Raw genomic sequence first — 18,994 nt, 5'->3', positions numbered from 1 at the left:
AAACCGATAAGCTTAGGGATGAAATCAGACCCAAACCCGCTAAAACTGGGTTTTATCAGTCAGTACTGACCTGTAGCCCGGTTTCTCAAGGAAACTAGTTCAAGGAATCAATTTGCTCAGTTCTCTACTAGTGGGAGTCCACCCATGGAAGAATCCCACAGACAGAGACAACCTTGCCCAAGAGGGTAGGTATGGATTACGAAGAAACTTTTAGTCCACTGGTGAAGATGGGAACCATAAGGATCATATTATGCGGCGTTAAAAATGCATTTTTGCATGGTGATCTTAAGAAAAAGTTTATATGGAACAACCACCAGGTTACAATGAAAAAGATCCAAGTCAGTATGTGTGTAAATTGAAAAGATCCATATATGGATTGAAGCAAGCCTTTCGTTCCTGATTTGAGAACTTGATAAGTCGCTATTTATTCATAAAGATAAATGGTACATGACTATTCTACTAATTTATGTTGATGACATTATTGTTAGAGGCAGCTCAAAAAAGCACATTAAAGAAATAAATGATGTGGTAAGTAAACACTTTAAAATGGAGGATCTTGGTTAGTTAAAGCATTTCTTGGCTATTGAAATCGACAGGAAGAAAGATGGATTGACTTTAACTCAATATAAATATACAACTGGTCTCTTGCGTAAGACACGTATGAGTGATTGCAAACCCTTGCTAACACATGTTCCGATACATCAGATACTCAAATGCGAGTGATAGAGAGTTGTGTGATGATCCGACTGAATATCGAAGCATAGTGAGGATGTTGCAATATTTCACATTTACACGGTCATATGTAGTTTATGTAGTGAATAAGGTGTTTCAATTCATGCATAAACAAAAAACTAGTCATGCGAAAGCGGTGAATAGAATTTTGAGGTATCAAAAAGGGACACTAGGAAATGAATTACATTATCAGAAAAGGTCATAAGGAGAAGATATTCTCCCCATTATGGTGTTTTCAAATGTTGACCAGGCAGACGACCCGGATGAGAGATCATTCAGGTTATTGTGTTTTTGTTTGGTATAATCTAGTTTCTTGGTCTAGCCGCAAGCAAAGCATTGCAACACGATCAAGTACCAACCAAGGTTGCCAGACTAGGAAGCGGAAGCGAAAGCGAGAAGCGATGCATTTTAAAATATATAGGAAGCGGGACGCGAGGAATAAAAAAAGAAATATAAGAATTGAATGAAAATCAAAACAAAACACAAATAAAAACTAAAATAAAAGTGACTAGTATTAAATTTCATGATTTTTTAGTGTAAGAATTAAAATTTTAACAAAATCTAAAAATAATGACTACCAATTTAGCGAAAGCACATGGAAGTGAGTGAGAAGAGTCAGAGAAAACACATAAAAAGCATGAAAAGTTGAGTAAGAGAACATATAATAAGAATAAATGAAGTGTGTAGAAAGCATAGGAGAAGCGTGGGGAAATCGAGGTTCTCATCAAGTTTCGGAAGTGAGGAGTATCGCGCTTCCGAAGAGAGTTTCCGGGAAGCAAGCTTCCCACCTATCTAAGATAGCTTCCAGTAACTCTGGTACCAACACAACGTATCAAGTCCTGATGGCTGCTTCCTCAGAATTAGTATGGATAAGAAATTTATTACATGATTTCGATGAGAAGATCCCCAGATCTGTGTTATTTTGTGATAACAAAAGTGCCATTAGAATTCCAGTGAATCCCATTCATCATGGAAGAACTAAGCACATAGAAATCGATCAACATTTTATTAGAAGTAAGATTGAAGATGGGGAACTTGAAGCAAAGTTTGTTGGTTCAGAGAATCAAACAACAAATCTTTTACGAAAGGATTGAATAAACAAAGATTCGGGTACTTGAAATCCAAGTTGTCCATGGTGATTACCATGTACAACTTGAGGGAGGCTATTGAGAGATAATGATTGTAGATTTGTATCTTGAATCAGATCCATATCTGAACTGTTAGGCACATAGACTCTTCGAATAGGGCACCGCACCTGCGTCGCACCTGCACGCAGGCGAGTGCGACATTTGGACACAACTTCCTTTGTGTTAGTTGAAGTCAACCACACTGAGGTCCATTTCTATCCAAAAGTAGATTCAGTTAACCCTAATCAAGTCCATTTTTATCTATATTATATATATATAAATACATAAATGCACAGAAATACACATAGTGTTAACTTAAAACTGTTAAAAATTATATATATCCTCCCCGCACCCAAGTTTTTTTAAAGTGCCGCATCCGCACCCGCACCTATGTGACATAGGTTAGGCATGATTCAATTGATTCAATTGATGTATTTTATTATTTATTCTTTCCCTATATTGCCCTTTATATTAAGTGTAATATAATGTGTTAAATATGGGCATATTTGTAACTTATATTTTGTAATTGTTTTAATATAAATGAAGTATACCACACAATTTCCCACATTGGGAATTGTGTATTGCAGCCCCTTCTTATGTCTTCTCATCTTCCTCCACTGTATATGAATCTTGGTCACAAAATATTGCGTTCTTTGATAACGAACCCATCCATTCTTTGAGTCCACATAATTTTTATCCTTCTTAGATCTACTGATTTGAAACTTGCTTTCGGATCTAAAATCATAAACAACAATTTAGAGAACTAATTGAAAAGTACCATATTTAAATCAAAAGACTTCACTTCAGTCCCGAATGAGGCATAGACAACATCTTCGTTCCCTGAAAAAATAAAAAAGGAGTAGCAACAATGATCACTTTTACTAGTGATAGTAGTCTTCTTTGTCTTCAAAATTATTGATCAGAAACAATGATGACACACACAAGCATGCACACATGAATGTAGGAGAAATGAGAGGGCAAACATGCATGAAATTATAGAGTATAATATAAAGAGAAGTGGGTGCCATCTGCTTCAATCTTGGAGTTCGTGATGAAGTATAGCCCCTACAGCATTTCTATCAGAATTTGGAGAAGGTAATAAACAGAAACTACTTGTCGTTGACTTCAATGTTGATGACAAACCACGACCATGCACTATTTTTCTCACCCATGCCCACAATTACAAAAGCTGCCTTAAGGAGACACAAAATTTGAAGAATATCTAGAACTATTATTCCTTTTATTTTAAAATTTACATGGCAAAAGTAAAGGACCTCACTCTATAAAGGAATGTCGTGTGGTGTGCGCACATGAAAATCCCAATAAAACATAAATCTGGCACCAAATGCCGTGTTTACCTGGTTTAAAGCATATGGATGAAACAGGTTCCTCTCCCACATCCATAGTAAGAAGAACATCTTTGCAACGCAAATCAAAACAGCAAATGTGACCATCCTGTGCTCATCAAAAGGCCTTAAATTAAGCTGATTGAATACAAAAAACCAATTAGAAATAAAGAAACTTATATATCCAGATTGCATCACGATGCTCATCAATTTAATGATTAAGAATAAATATATAATGGAACAGAAATCCATGTAGAATATCTAAATTTTGGTATCATTTTAACAGATTACAATGCAGAAAGGCAAAACAAGGTTACTGATACGGATCACGTGATTCACACCGGAAGAATCAACTTGGTGCATCGTAAGTTAACAGTCCAGTGAGCAAGTAGTAAGTTGGAAAACCAAAATAAGTCAGTTAAGAAGGAACCACTTAAGAGGAAAAATTGGGCAAAATTGGAGTTGAGTTAAGCATTTTAGGATGCCTGCGCTTCTCAATAGGGTGTTCATGTTCAGTAATCATGTGGCTTCACTGTTAAGTTTGCTTAATGTGCAAGAACATGCCATCATCGACAATCATCTCACAAAATAAACGCCTTTCAGTCCAATTTTACCAAATTCCTTTCCCTTTTTCTATTGACCTAAAACTTCCTCCAACATAACTATAGCAATCGATGATTCCATGTTATTGTTTTAGATTTCGTGATCACGATCTACAACCAGCGAACAATTTCCAATCGACAAGTAAATAATTAAAATTATAAAAAAATAGCAATCATTAGAAGCAGGAGAGGATATTGCTATTACAAATATCCCTTAAAAAACTCACGTTCTCGAGAAAATAACAATAATCGAACCGAAGGTAAAATCAAGAGAGGAAAAAGAAAGAGAGAGAAGTCCAATCTAATCACCATGATAATCTGCCGCATTCCCGTAGAAACGTGCAGAAATCCACACACACAAATACGAATAGAAAACTGAATTACAAAGAAGAAGAAAGAAAGCCTATCGACTTCGGATTTCGAGCTGGAGGATTGAATTGCGAAACCCTAATTTACAGCGACGGAGCTGTCTCTGCTCGGGGAAAAAAGAAACAAGAGGAAGGAAAGAATGGGGAAAATACATCGCCGGAGGAGACGACGACTCCGGGCCGAGCGCGGGAAGCGACGCAGCAGAGGACGGTGTCCTTGTGGCCCCTCAATCGCCTGGGCTTCATCGCCGATCGCCGATCGCCGATCGCCGATCGCCGATCGCCCTTCACTCTCTGGCGCGCTCTCGCTCTACTTCTTCGAAACTCCGAAGCCGGGCGTATTGAGCGGGCCGCTCCCTCCTTTTATACCCGTTTTCTGGCGCGCTGGTGATTTTTTCGGATCCTCTAGTCCCTCGAGTCCTCCAATCGTCCGACCCGGACGAAGACTACGTGAGAAGTAGCAATGAGTATGGCTGCAAAGGGATCGGATATAGTCTAATATTTGATCCAAATCCGACATGTTAGTTCCTGGTTCGGATCCTCAAAATAAGGTCCGAGCGTGCATTCGGATCTGATTTGGATTTGCTAGCATTAAAAACATATTTGGATTTGCTAGCGTTCAAAACAGATTTGGATCAGCATTTTAGTTTGGATTCTGGTATAGATCTGGATCAAGCTTAAATCCATTTGTATTTTCTTTTTACACGAAAAGACTTCGTTGGATTCATTCCCACCAACAAGGAAAGGCATCCCCATTGTGATAAATATCGCGAGAAATATGATTTTTTCACGAAAAAATGGAGAGAAATTCAAGAAACGATAAGAACTTCATTATTTTCACGAGAAATTGAATTTATCGCAAAATTAACTTTTGTGACTATTTATCACGAAAATATCTCACTATTTTTAAATTATCGCTAAATTAACTTTTGCCTTTTGCTTTGTGCGTCTTTTTTTTTTTAACGAGAGACCCTGCGCCCCCCCTCCTCCCTGCCCGACTTTGCCTTTCCCCTTCTCCTTTCTCCTTTCTCCTTTCTCCTTTCTCCTTTCTCCTTTCTCCTTTCTCCTTTCTGTGCCTCTCAACGACGGAACCCTAGCGGCTGGCGGTGAGGTTTTCCGGTGTAGCGTGGCTTCGTGAGGCGTCGGAGGGTGGCAGTGGTGCGGTAACTGACCGGTAAGTCCCAATTCTCTCTCTCTCTCTCTCTCTCTCTCTCTCTCTCTCTCTCTCTCTCTGTTATTACTGCCATTGATTCTTTGAAGAACCACCAGAAACAAAGCATTATCTCGTTAAGTTGTTGCTTAGTATGAGAGTGATGGGCCCTTCGCCCTTTATGGATCTTCAGTTCATGACCAGTTTTAGTTTTGCCTAGAAGGATATGATATGAACGAAAACATTGGTGATTTTCTTGCTATTGTTAGAGTTTGTTTTCTTTTCCAAAAAAGTGGGATGATTTGGGTGATATTTTTATGCAGAAAAACGATTTTTTGATGCACCTACTTGTCCACAAAAACAAGATGAGTTGTGAAAATTTACATAACATGAAGAAGAGTTATGACAGGTTTTGGGTAAATGTAGGTGGCTCTTGCCATGCTAGTTGCAACCATAGTTTCCAATTTGAAAATACTCAACCACTTGCAAAAGTTTTGTGGAAGACTTGCATGAATGGGACAGGATGTTTCTCTCTCTCTATATATATAGCGTAAATGGGGCTTTCAAAATTGTGAATGGTTGCTTCCTATTTTGCTTCTAATTTGTGTAGGTTTTGTTCTAAGATTTTGGTCATTTCTTTTCATCGTTTTTCCTTTTTTTCTTGTTGAAAATGATACTTCCTCATGCCATGATGTACTGCTTGTTGATAGGATTATCACCTATCTGTAATTACAGTGAAACTCCTACGAAGATGCATCTTTACCCACTGTCATTTCGTTGGCTTGCGGCAAGTATACTTGCATCTTTGCCCACTGTCATTTTGATGGTTGTTATTTGATGTTTGATGGTTGATGGTTGATAGTTGATACTTCTTAAATATGATATTGGAATTGAAAATATATTTTATTTTTTCTTAACATGTAAAATTTAATTGTGTAATCAATTTGTTAATTTTGTTTTTAAAATTTGTTTGATTTTTTTGAGAAATTATTTAATTTTCCACCGTTTTTTCCAATAAAAACTCAAGAAAAATAAAATCTTTGAAAATCTCACGAGAAATTCATAATTGAGAACATGCCGTTTTAAACTTTTGTCACTATGGGCATCCCATGATGGAAATGCCATCCCATGTGTGACAAAATCCATATGTAAATCCATTCATAAAGGGGGTAGTGAGAATGTATTCATGTATTGAATGCATGGTCAACGTGAAAAGAAACCCTTGTTGACTGTGGGTCCCACAGAAAAATGGAGTTGGCATGTTTGTTTCACCTGCATATGAAATGGGGGGTTTCATACATAAACCCCCATTTTCATATGTAAAATGGGTAAAACAAACGAAGCCTTAATCTTTTTCACCAAATCAGTATCTGTGCTTTTATGGGGTCAATTGAGTTATTTTGAAAAGCGATTTTAATCGCGAGATTTTCAATGATTGATATAAAATGTGATGTTTTTTCAAAAAGGTCATTTTTCTTCTCTAAAAAAAGGTCATTTTTGTTATGATATTATAAGGCTATTAATATTTATATTATATATTTTTTATGTTGTCATATATGAAAATTTAAATATACCAAGAAAATCCAATTACATCATTGTGTTTGATAAAAGGATAAAGAGAAGCTCCAATGAAAAATATTAAAAAGGATCAATGTCTCAAAGTTGAATATGTTTCTATACAATAATCGAGAATTTTTTATGGTATTGGGCTTGACCAACTTCTTCTTCCTGAATACCTTGTTTCAACCCCAATGAATTTTTTGACACCACTATATAGTATTCATCTCTAGTTGGTGATAAATAAATCATTTGTTTCTGTGTTGACATTTCAGACATTTCATAAAACAACTTCTCAATAGCTGTTCGGCCACCAACCCTTGCATGAATAGCTAAAAACCCAACAAGTTCAACATTGGTTCCTTTGAACAAATATATTCATAATGACTATAATAGATATCTCATATACGAAAACTAGCAGTTATCCTATCAATCTCTGAAGATCCAAATAACTCAATTTTCACTCATGAACCATCTACATCAATGGATTAGTTTGATCCAAAACTTGAGATAGTGTAGGCCAAAAAATGATCGGTAAGTTGTTGCTAATGGAGTTTAGGTTACCAAAATATGAGGAGTTGATATCAATTTATGTTGAACCAAAGCCAATCCGAATTGACCTTGTAACGGATCTGGTATTGTGGAAAGCATCCAAGTCATGGGATAAACTGGTAAAGTTCATTTAGCATGAGCCTTCCATTGTCCGACTCTGTAGAGGGATCTCAAACCTGTATTCTATGTCACAGGGACACATTAAAATAGTCCAGTGTCATGCCTGACACGCGTGAGCACGTGATACGACACAGTTATGACTGTGACATGTGATTGACACATTTTTTATGGAATCGGACTCGGCCAACAACATGTCAAGCCTCCCAGGGTCAATTCTGACCCTTTTTTAAGCTTAAAAAAAAGAGAAAAAGGGGGGATGCTGGTTTCAACTAGAGTTGCCAGTCAGGGAAGCGGGAGCGGGAAGCGATTCAGGAAGCAGGAATCGAGGCACTTCCAAAATTTTAAGTAGCGGGAAGTGCGAGACAACTTATAAATGAACCAGGAATCGTCTCGAAAGCGAACAAGAAGCGATCTAGGAAGCAAGGGGGAAGCGAAAACAGAAAAAAAGTAAAAAAAAAAAACACAAAAAAATGAAAAAAATAAGGGGAAGCGAGTGGGAAGCACGCTTCCTATTTTTTTTTTTTGCACTTTTTCGCACGTTTCGCGCTTCGGGGAAGCGCACTTCCCCATATAGTATGGCGCTTTCAGTAACTCTGGTTTCGACTAAAACTCTACCCCCTTATTCCTCTCCCCTCTCTCTTGCATTGTGACTCGCTGACTTGCGCCTTTCCTTTGCTCACCACTACGGTGAGCCGACGACGGAATTGGGCGACTTAGTGTACAACCAGGTACCTCTCTCTCTCTCATTGGCGAAAGATCAAAAAGGGGGAGGAGGGTTGCCCCAAGAGGGCAGTCCCTCTTTATCAGTCTCTTTGGGACTCTTAGTCTCAGATTCTGTCTGGGAGGAGTGAGGAGAGGACCGAAAAGGAGGAGGAGGAGGAAGGTTTGATGCTTCACAAATGAAAAAGAACCCCTAACCCTAGGTTTTGATGTTTTTTTGGGGGAGTGGGGGGGGGGGGGGTTAGTTATTTAGTGTGGACTGTGTTGATTGCAGAAGCTAAATGGGTAGTTCCAGCTAGGTTTTTGTTTTTTGGGGGGTTTTGACTTTAGGTGAATGGCGATGGCGTGATGGAGCTTTCCAAATATCTATTAAATTTGTGTTTGTAAATTTGAATTTTTTGTTGCTTACTTGCTTTGTTGCTTAATTTTTACTTGTTAGTTGATGATTGTTAAGATTAATGCATGATAAGTTAGAAATTTAGAATTTTTTGACTAGTTTGCAATATATATATATTCCATAATATTTGATCTTACAAAAAAATCAAATTTTTTTTGAAGAAAAGAGTGATTTCTACTCATTAGTGCCTTACCTTCATTAGTAGCCAATATATATATATATATATATATATATATATATATATATATATATATATATATATATATATATATATATATATATATATATATATGGGTAATGCTATGGTGCTCTAGGAGCGCACCTACTCCCACATACTAGAAATCATAGTTGTAGGTTGTATCTTCTCAATCTAACCTTATGGATGTACTCAACATAGTTTATTTGATAGGAATCATGCTTTGGAACATGTTTTTGGACATAAAATTAGGATTTTTTAAGTCATGAAAATTTGATACATTGTGAGCCATTGATTCTTAAAGGTCTTAAAAAACATACATGTATGCTATAATCACATGATCTAAAAATTGCTTTCTACTAAATAATGCTTAGATCATATCTATAGGGTTTGATCAACAAAAGAAGTTCAAGAAATTTGAAAATCTAAAGCTTCTATGTGCTCCGGGAGCACCTTATCATTATTCATATATATATATATATAGTAGGTAGTAGCTGGCTACCACTTTTCTGGCCTACCACCAGCCTACCAAAGCTTTTGAAGGGTGTTTCCATGTTTTTATTCAATCTGGCCATACAAATATGATCTATGTGCTTGACTCTATGGGAATCAGCTCTTGGATCAAACAATTCCAACACATAGATAGTTTTTTATATTATTTAAAAATCGACCATGCCGAATACATTTACAGGGTCAGATTTGTGAAAAACATGAAAATGCTCATTTGCTCACGGTAAGCCAAAAAAGTGGTAGGTAGCTACCACTTTTCCATATATATACACATGTCCTCATGTCCTATTTTTAAAAAATTTCTCAAATCGGTGTCGCGTATCCGTATCCTCCCGTGTCTTTGTGTTTACACCGAACGTAGGAGCACTGTGGCAAATATTCACGTTCCTTTTTTTAATTCACGAAACTACAATATATTGACAAAATGATAAAAACGATCTGAAGATATCGGGGCAATAAGATTTTCTTTTTAGTTGGTTAAACTTAAAACGAGGTAATATCCTGAGATAATGATAAAAGTAGTGAATTGTCTCATTTTTTTGGTTTTTCATTTTAATCTTTAAAGTTCAACAAAAGGGAACGAAAGTATAAACCGGCAAACACTCGGCAACCACAACTCTTTGCCCTCTTCCATCTCCTTGTATCTTGCTGGCAATCTACCTTCGACTGACCGACATTGGCTACATGGTTCCACCATCTCTCTCTCTCTCTCTCTCTCTCTCTCTCTCTCTCTCTCTCTCTCTCTGTCTCTCTCTCTCTCTCTCTAATATGGCACACCACATCAAAGAACTTTAGAGCCTATCCTTCATTTTTTGGCGAGACTAATACCAACAACGAGCGAGTTCAGTGACTCCTTCTCTCAGGTACCAATAGTTCATCTCTCTCTCCCAGGTTTGTTGAGATGGATGAATTACCTCAGAGCAAGTGTAGAGCAAGGGAATATTGATTAGGAAGAGGAGGAACCCATCCTTGGTCTCTCATTGCAACGAGATCAAAAAATATTGGAACACCCATCTCAACAAGAAACTTAGAAGGAACAGGGTAGACCCAAACTCCCACAAAACCCATCGTCCATTCTCCTCCTCAACACAACAACACAAATGGTGATAATGGTTCCTCTGCGCCTCCACATTAGGAACACCTCAATCAATAACAACAAGATGAACAATAACAGAAAGAACCATGACACTGTTATGGAACCTCATATGACTTTTGTTTATCTGTTTATTTTTCTGTTTTGATTGCCTTTTATTTTATCTGCACCTTTAGTTTAGGCTCTTTTGGAGACTTGGAGAGAACTCTGTATTGGTAATTGATTTCTTAACACTTCGTAAATGTTTCAAGCTTCATACTTCATGCATTCTTAAACTGCTCGCATTCCCACTATCGCTTTACCCATCGCTTCCTTGCCGCTTTCATTTTCTTTTCACATTCTCTTCCAATCTTGCCTCTTAATCGTTTTCTTAATGCTTCCTAAATGTTTCAAGCTTCATAGTTCATGCATTTTTGAATTGCTCGCTTCCCCACTACTGCTTTTCGCATCACTTCCTTGTCGCTTTCATTTTCGTTTCACATTCGCTTCCATTCTTGCTTATTATTCATTTTTCTAATGCTTCCTAAACGTTTCAAGTTTCATACTGCATGTATTTTTAACCTGCTCGCCTCCCCACTACCACTTTACGCATCACTTACCGATGTGTTTTGTATCCTGGTAACTATGATTATTATTCTCTTGTCCGACAACAGAGATAATACAAAGAAAGTGTTTGATGGAATTGCACAAAGTCAATGCAATATCTTTTTTTTTTCATTCGCATTTGGATATTCAAACACATCCTAATTGATGCCATTTAGTGAAAAAGTTCTGCTTAATCCTCTAGCGTGAAGACATAAGACAAATTGAAAAGCAAACTCATCATCCTCTTAGCAGGACCAATCAATTCACAATTGTATTCAAGAATTGTTGGTCATTTGAAGCATGCATATCTCATTCTTATGCTGAAATGTGCTGCAGAATAAAAAGAATTGATATTTATGGCCAGCTCGTTTGGTGGTAATATGAACCCAACCAGTGCAGAAAATGCTCAAAATACCTCATTGCAGCGGCTTCATCATGTTGAGAAGGTATTTTGTGGAACCATTTGGTGCTCTATTACCATGAAATGTTAGTAATTTTTTATCCTGCTTGTTCTTATACTTCAAAAGCTTTTGGTTTTCAGAAAATTGTTCATGTTCTTGAACTTGCTGGAGGTGTAATGGAGGAACTGTCAAATGCAACTGGTCCTAGGATGGATGTGCTCAATAGTCATTGTCTGGACTTCATGCAGTCCATCAAGGTTTACAGTTTACACCTATAATATAATGCTAGAATATGCCTGTTTGTATGTGAATTTTATTTTTACTATATACCACCCTGTAAAGATTACATGATCTAACTGCAATTATTATAGCTGATAGAAAGTAAGATTTTGTATTGTTCTTGGGTATGATATGATGTACATGATTGATCATATTTATACCATAAGATTAAATAACTGCTTATGATTTCTACAATTCAGGCAGTCTCTATTGCATATTTGATTCCCACTTCAGGAAGCAGAATTCAGGTTCATACTTTAGTTTGCTATTGTTAGTATGGAAAACTATTTGTCGGGAATATTTCTGCATTAGTGGCTAAAGTACTAAAATCCTCTGTTTGAGTGTTTCGACGACTTGTAGCATATATGAAATTTTAAGTGTCAATATCCCCCATGCATGCATGTAGATCAGCTGACCCTTTACATGTACTGAGAGACAAACAGCAAAGACTATTTTAGTGGTCCGGGATCTGCATGTTCTCTATACCTCCATTGGATAATACAAGCGGGGAAGCCAACAGAAAACTATGATAGATATGATGAATATTGAGAAACGTGCAGACTTTAGAATAGAGTGGATTCTCTTAGAGGTGAGTACTTTTCTAATTTAGGTTAGGAAAGATGAAACAGAATAGAGTTAGAGAGCTAAATGCAAGAGAATGAAATGCAGATGCCTTGAAAAGCTTATTTTGCATTTGATAAGAAAATCATAAATTCCCTGGCTGGTTGTAAGATAATGTAAATCTGTCTTGAACAAATAAGGTTTCTTAACTGCTCAAATTTGTAATATACCAAAGGTAGTACCAAATACTGGAATAGTGGAAAGTGATCATGGCATGGCATATTCATGAAAAAATTTGTTAAACAAAGAATATGGCATGGCAAAGAAGCAATATAGTATGATAAAACACACACAAAATCGGTTATAGATTTCCTCAGTCTGTCATAAATTTGAAGACTAGTAGTAATTTGCAGCGCAACTTTTATTATCTGTTGGCAATAAATGATAACACTTAAAGTTGAATTACAACTGCAGCAGACAAATTTACAAGGGTGAAAACATGGTAGAACCTATGTTACCGCGACACGGCACTTAGGGTGCCGTACCCATGTCGACACGTGTCAACACGGGTACTGGTACCTGGACACGGCATTTGCCGTGTCCTATATTATATTATATATATTATATTTTCAATAAATAATATATATTTTAGATATATAATATATATTTTCAGTATATATGTTAGATATATAATATATATATTTTTCAGTATATATTTACCCGTGTCCCTGTACCCACATTTTTTGGAATTGCCGCGTCGTACCCGTACCCATACCCGTACCCGCACCCGCACCCGTACCCAGGTGACGTAGGGTAGAGCTGATTCATGACATACTTGGAGTGACCAACTCAGATCTACATAGGTTCAAATAAGATGTTTCACTGTCGTAGAAAAATTAGATTCTCTAAATTTGTTGCTATTTAATTATTTTGCAGTCTCAATAGTTTGATAAAGCTAAAATAACATAATTCAATTCAAACTGCATCTAGAAAATAGTTTATCCTTCCAATGGATACACAAAAGTCGAGGTGAGGCACCTAAAATCAATCCTCTTCAACTTTTATAAAACCTCATCCTTTACATGATCATATCATTGACGAATAATAGAAGGATAGCATGCACCTATCACATGAAAAGATTATCAATAGTTTTATCTCATTTTACCACAACAGAGCTGTATAATATTGGAATATGGCTGTTGTATACTCTTTTTGGAAGGACAAAGGGGGGTTCTGATATGAAAGTGAAAATGGAAACATATGGCTATTAGTGAAGCCAGTTTCTTCAACTTTAGGCTATGACGAACCTGGCCCTTAAGCTAAATATTCTAGGGTTCTGCCAAGCTGGTCATTTTGATTCTCAGATCTGCTGTTCTTATGCCCACAAGCTTTTCTCTTAGGGGTCGTTTGTTTCATTCACACTAATAAGAAAAGACTCCATGGGAAAGGGATCCCATGACAGGAAGGCCATCCCATGTGTGACAAAATGCATAGGTAAATCCATTCACAAGGGGAGTGGTGTGTATGGATTTACATAGTAAATGTATGGTCAACCTCAAAAGAAGCTCATGATGACTGTGGGCCCTACAGGAAAATGGAGTTGGCATGTTTGTTTCGTCTGCATACGAAAATGGAGGGTTTCATGCTTAAACCCTCATTTTCATATGTAAATTGGGTGAAACAAACGACCCCTTTGCAAAAGATTTTCTTGTAACAAGCTTCCATAATTTCTGAATTCAATTGATTGTTTGGCAACTTTCTTGGTGATTTGCGAGATGGTAACTCTGAACGAAACCATGGAAACAGGACATTCAGGTGACTCTTCGGGAGGAGATAAAGAGTGCTTGTGAGTATCGCCCATTTGAACAATGTGATTACAGTTCAAGGATTTCTAATGAGATTTCCTGCCGTAAGCTGGAGCTGGTAATAGACAAATTGGATGAGATGAAACAGACCATCAACCAGTACAATGAAGGAAACTGAAGTTTCTTCTGAGGCAATTCTAGTTTAGAAACTGACGATTCTTCAAAGGCCATGCACGAGCTTGTGTTTGTTAACCAAGATATTGTAGGATGAAGCTTCCACTTCCGTTGTCACTTATAAAACTTCTGTTCAACTTTTATGAGAAACAAAAACCATTGCATATGCTTCTAAAATGTATTTATTTATAAGAGAGAGAGAGAGGCTTATAGGTATTCGACTGATTGATGTGGCAAAGCTGATTTAGTGCATCAATTGCCCAAAATTTATGCTTGAGATGGAACTTTGAATTGTAAACACTAAAATCAAGTTTTCGTGGATCATTTAACAAGCAAAACCAGCCTAACTTGATAAACCAATATATCTTCCTTTTTGCGTTGATATTGGCACCCAAAGAAATTGATGCTGCGATTCTAGTTCAAATTGTCAAGTTACTGTTTGATGGTTATTTTTGTGTATATTGTTATTGTGCTTGACATCCACAATTTTAGCATAGTTGTATAGTGATGGTGAAAGGTAATGGCACGCAGTTATTTATAAGTCCTGGTGCAACCAAGAGGGTGATTAGCAAAATCTATCAAAATTCGACTTTTACAAGAGAGAGAGAGAGAGAGCACTGTGTCCTATAAGAGAATGTCCTGCTAGTTACAAACTTGACCCCTACAGGCGTGTTTGATACATAGGACACTCTTGGGCAGGGACAGACCGGTTCCTGCCCAGATGCTGACCCATGTGTGAAACACACTGTGGTGCATGCATCGGATGGAACAACCAGCATCCACGCGATGAGTTATAACACGTCAGCGCAGGGCGCTCAAGTTACACCTCTTGGGGTGCGACTGGTGATTACTGGACAAAAGCAAATGCTGCACATTCTGTTTGTGCGGCGTTTATCTTGACTCCGGTGTATGAATTGACTCGAGTGTATGAATCCCACCCTACAAGATCCTGTAATCTCTATGGCATGACAATCTTTATGACTTGGAAATTCTCATCACTTGCCTAGGCCATTGAGTTCCCAAGTGCAACTTAGACTTCACAAAACCGAGTGTGGATTCTGAGTTAACCCAATCTGTGCTAAGCTTTTAAACTATTGAATTCTCGGTTCTCACAACACAGTATGCCTCCTAATGATCTCCTTTTGGTACTGCATCCACATTTGTTGTTCCTGAACCATAAGCTGCTTCTTGACAGCCATATCAGACATTTGCACATATCGTGCCGGACTAATTGATAGCGATGCAGAGAATGGATCTGATCCCGGTTGATAATTAGATTGGCCACTATGATTGGCACCCTTTTGTGCTGAAAATGTTGGTGGGTGAGGATGCAATGAGAGCAGGGGTGAGGATGTGTGCACTACCATGCTGCTTTCGCTTCCGCTGCACAAGAATGGTTTGTAATTGTAGTAGCTCTGGTAGTGATTTTTATACATGAGAGCTTGATCATAGAGGTTATTTAGAAGAAATGCATCGAACCCGTTAGCCATTCTATAATGGAGGTGGAACTTGTTCGCTGTTGTTGTTCCTCCTCCTCCTGCTCTATTACAATCTTAGCCATTTTGTTAGATCTGCTGGTTTCCTTTATATTTATTGATCTCTCATCACTTTCTTCCTTTTTCACTTGCTTCTCACTAGCAACTGTTTCATCCTTCGTTTGAACTTCTTGAGTTGGTTTTTTTGCCCTGGGTGCCGGTAATGACAATTGCGAGGAGGCTTGATTTTGTGGTGAAGGCGAAGAAGACTGATTTCTGTGATCCTTTATGAAGTTTTTGAGAGTGCTTAGAATCTTTCCCGAGATCTTCTGCACTCTTGGTTACTCTGAAGTCCTTCCCACGCCTATGCTCCTAGACGGTCCATAGAAGTCCGCAAGCTCATCAAATTGCCGAGCTGCTCTGTTAAACGCCTCGAATGCATCCTGACATGCAGGATGTGGCAATTGATAGAAACTGTCATGCAGCATGGCTAGGCCATCTGATATGTCGCGGTACAAATCAAAGCTCTCATGGACCACAGAGTACAGTGAGATTTGAATCAACCTAAGATTGAAAAAAAACACCACCTTATCTCAACTTGTTCAAAACCATGTAAAAGTTATGCATCACATTGGTTGTCTGAAACAGGAGTATGTGTAGATAAGGAACAACCAAGAGGGAGAAAGAACTTGGCTAAATCTTACATATCGAATGTTAGCAGAGCAGTTGTAATTCAGTGGGATTTTGTCATTTATTTTCAACCATGCTACTTCTCAAATTGCTTGCTGTACTGAATTCTTCCTATACTGCATGAAGTTTTTTTTCTTTTCATTCTGTGGGAAAATTGCATCTAGGGGGCCAACCTTTTGGCCTTAATCCCAAGAAACGGTCCCATGTTTTTGAATTTCCTGATATGGGCCTTCGTTTACTAGAAACTGCCAAACAGAGACCTACTCTCAAATGAGTCATGTTTCCCACGACATTGGAGGTTAACCTTAGGCCTCGATTTGGCAGTTTTCAGGAAACCGCCCATATAAGAAAAGAAGACCCATTTTTGAAATTAAGGCCAAATGGTTGGGCTTTAAATGAAAAATCTCCTAAAAAATCAGCAACCGTATGTGCATGCCACGTGGCGTCCTTTTTAAGCTGAGACGGCATTGGTCTAAAATCCACCATATAAGGAAATTCATAAAAGAAGACCTAATTTTGAAATTTAGGACAAAAAGTTGGGCCTTAAATGAAAATGTCCTTAAAAAAAGCAGCAACCAGTAGGTGCATGCCACGTGGCTTACCTTTTAAGCTGAGATGGCATTCGTCTAAAATCCACCATTTACATACACGAAAGCAGATCAGGTCATGCTGAACATGAGCGTTTTTGCTCATGCCGACATCGTGGCCATCCAATTTGCATTTTGGATGAATGCCACGTGGTTTTGTTGACTTTTGATCTATTTAAAATGCAAATCGGATGGCCACGATGTCGGCATGAGCAAAAACCCTCATGTTCAGCGATCTGCTTCCTACATACACTGGACAGCCAATAGGAACACGGTGACTTGACTTTTTTTTAAAAAAAAATTTATAACCTGAAAAAACTGCACCCGGCACGAGGCCTGATAGCGCTCGGTCATCCTGCCATACCTATGGTCATCGTGCCGGCAGCATAAAACTCTGAGGCTAAAACCCCTCTGCCATGAGAATCGAACCTTGGCTGTCTGTCTAGCAGCCAAGGCTCTATCCCACTACGCCAACCACCCTTGGGGCTGGTGACTTGACTTGATTGAAAGTGGTTGAGAAGTATAGCATATCCCATGGCCTCCTATCAAAACAGGCAACCAAGTGATAAATATGCTTATGGTCCTTCACCAACCCGCACCATGTTGGCTCCATGTTATATTCAGGAATTAGGATCCTTGCTAGTTGGTCTAGGACTTTAAGAAAATTACTCATTGGAGAAGAAACTGGCCTTTTTTTTAGGATCAGGTGCAATATGATCGCACACTTTGGTTGTGCTAATGCACCTGATCACCCACCATCTGCTGTCGGCCCCACAGCTGCAAGGCTGTATCCCAGCATACCAAAAGTGTGAAATCACATTGCACCTGGTCTTCCCTCAATTTTTTTTCCATATCGAGTGATTGAAAGCTCACAAGGCCAAAAACAAAACCAAACATCTAGAAAAAGAACTGCACCAACCTACTGTACTTGGCCTGGCCAGTTGGTTTGGTTGCTAGGATTCGCTCAAGCAAACGCTGCCAATACAAGATCTTATAGAGCACCTCGGTCGGCTTCATGTAGCTGATGGGCTCAAAATTCTCTCTAGACCAGTGCCGCTCATTCGTACACATCCTCCCCTTGAGCTTCCCCATCAAAGAGCAGTCCAGCCTCTTGTTGACATAGAGCGCAAATGTCCGAAAAAATGCAGTGTAGTCCCACCGTCTTGAGTTCGAGTCATCATGGAAGTTGGAGAGGTTGAGGAGCCAGGAGCCACGCTTCATGGCGTCAAGGATCTCATGGGCGAAGGAAGGATTGTCATCTTGCAAGAGTCGCAGGATGAGCATTAGCGACTTGAGTGTTGTAGAATCTCAAATCGGGGTGTGCACAGTGAAGGCTAGAGAAGAAGTGAGAATGGATGAGATTAACTGCTTGCTTTAGGGGGAATCCTTGATGTGATTATCGAGAGCTCTTGTTGGTCTCCTGCAGAAGTAGGGGCTAGAGAATTTATCTTCCCCTGGATAGCCATTACCCAGCCATAATCAACTTCATTGGATTCTCAAACTTGCTAAGAATCCAATGAGGAGTAGAATCACCACTATCCTGGTGGTTCCCATCTTAATGTCTCACTACTCAAGTGGGTCATTGGATTCCATGTGAGACATATTTGACAACACTAGATCCGTACCAGGATCCAACATCTTCCACTTGGTCATATGGGACGAACACCCACATTGTATCATAACCAGTGTATTATGTATTGCACTCATGACATTATGAGGTTTTACATATGCTAGTTGGATTTCTCCTTTATAATATATCCTTATTATGAGGCTATTCATAAATTAGGTTATTTTTCACCATGTCATAGATTTTATCATGTGTTTTAGTTTATTTCAAGTATTTACCATTTACTGCATACTAAGTCATGCGGTCCATAACTAAAAAATGAATATATCATAATGTGGGTCTCACATAGTCATGGGGTTCTTGTGGCTTTTTCATGACCATACCATAGGACATCATCATG

General features: G+C 38.3%; 3 protein-coding genes across 4 annotated transcripts in view; 1 reads left to right on the top strand and 2 right to left on the bottom strand.

Annotated features, from left to right (window-relative positions):
* LOC149836567 (Transducin/WD40 repeat-like superfamily protein) overlaps nucleotides 1-4,507 on the bottom strand; it is a 60,893-nt gene extending 56,386 nt beyond the window's left edge. Inside the window, exons 1-3 of one of the 2 annotated variants that reach the window (XM_090005435.1) lie at nucleotides 4,329-4,507; nucleotides 3,218-3,314; nucleotides 2,638-2,699 (exon numbers count right to left, since the gene is read on the bottom strand). In XM_090005435.1, coding sequence (XP_089861561.1) covers nucleotides 2,638-2,699; nucleotides 3,218-3,314; nucleotides 4,329-4,421 — 252 coding nt within the window. In that variant the 5' untranslated portion in view covers nucleotides 4,422-4,507. The remainder of the gene's footprint in view (nucleotides 1-2,637; nucleotides 2,700-3,217; nucleotides 3,315-4,328) is intronic. The other variant, XM_090005436.1, reaches the window with a different exon arrangement.
* A 716-nt stretch (nucleotides 4,508-5,223) lies between these two features.
* LOC149836566 (mediator of RNA polymerase II transcription subunit 11) lies at nucleotides 5,224-14,581 on the top strand. The gene is made up of 4 exons (XM_090007043.1): nucleotides 5,224-5,349; nucleotides 11,392-11,501; nucleotides 11,597-11,713; nucleotides 14,103-14,581. The coding sequence occupies exons 2-4, from the start codon at nucleotides 11,412-11,414 to the stop codon at nucleotides 14,277-14,279; spliced, it is 384 nt and encodes a 127-aa protein (XP_089863169.1). The 5' UTR covers nucleotides 5,224-5,349; nucleotides 11,392-11,411; the 3' UTR covers nucleotides 14,280-14,581.
* Nucleotides 14,582-16,091: 1,510 nt separating this feature from the next.
* Nucleotides 16,092-18,311, bottom strand: LOC149836565 (clathrin coat assembly protein AP180-like). The gene is made up of 2 exons (XM_090006947.1): nucleotides 17,947-18,311; nucleotides 16,092-16,314 (listed from the first exon to the last, which is right to left on the bottom strand). The coding sequence occupies exons 1-2, from the start codon at nucleotides 18,309-18,311 to the stop codon at nucleotides 16,092-16,094; spliced, it is 588 nt and encodes a 195-aa protein (XP_089863073.1).
* Nucleotides 18,312-18,994: the final 683 nt, after the last annotated feature.

Source organism: Nuphar pumila, chromosome 5 (genome assembly GCF_984573655.1).
Source record: "Nuphar pumila chromosome 5, dmNupPumi1.hap1.1, whole genome shotgun sequence".
Classification (NCBI taxonomy): Eukaryota; Viridiplantae; Streptophyta; class Magnoliopsida; order Nymphaeales; family Nymphaeaceae; genus Nuphar; species Nuphar pumila.
Note: the sequence above shows the minus strand (reverse complement) of the source record. Positions and strands in the feature narration are given on the sequence as shown.

Coding starts and splice junctions, on each gene's coding strand:
- LOC149836565 (XM_090006947.1), bottom strand. CDS start 18,311: ATGCTCATCCTGCGACTCTTGCAAGATGACAATCCTTCCTTCGCCCAT. Junction 16,315..17,946: donor GGCCAGGCCAAGTACAGTAG/GTTGGTGCAGTT, acceptor TTTCAATCTTAG/GTTGATTCAAATCTCACTGT.
- LOC149836566 (XM_090007043.1), top strand. CDS start 11,412: ATGGCCAGCTCGTTTGGTGGTAATATGAACCCAACCAGTGCAGAAAAT. Junction 11,502..11,596: donor GGCTTCATCATGTTGAGAAG/GTATTTTGTGGA, acceptor TTTGGTTTTCAG/AAAATTGTTCATGTTCTTGA. Junction 11,714..14,102: donor ACTTCATGCAGTCCATCAAG/GTTTACAGTTTA, acceptor CCATGGAAACAG/GACATTCAGGTGACTCTTCG.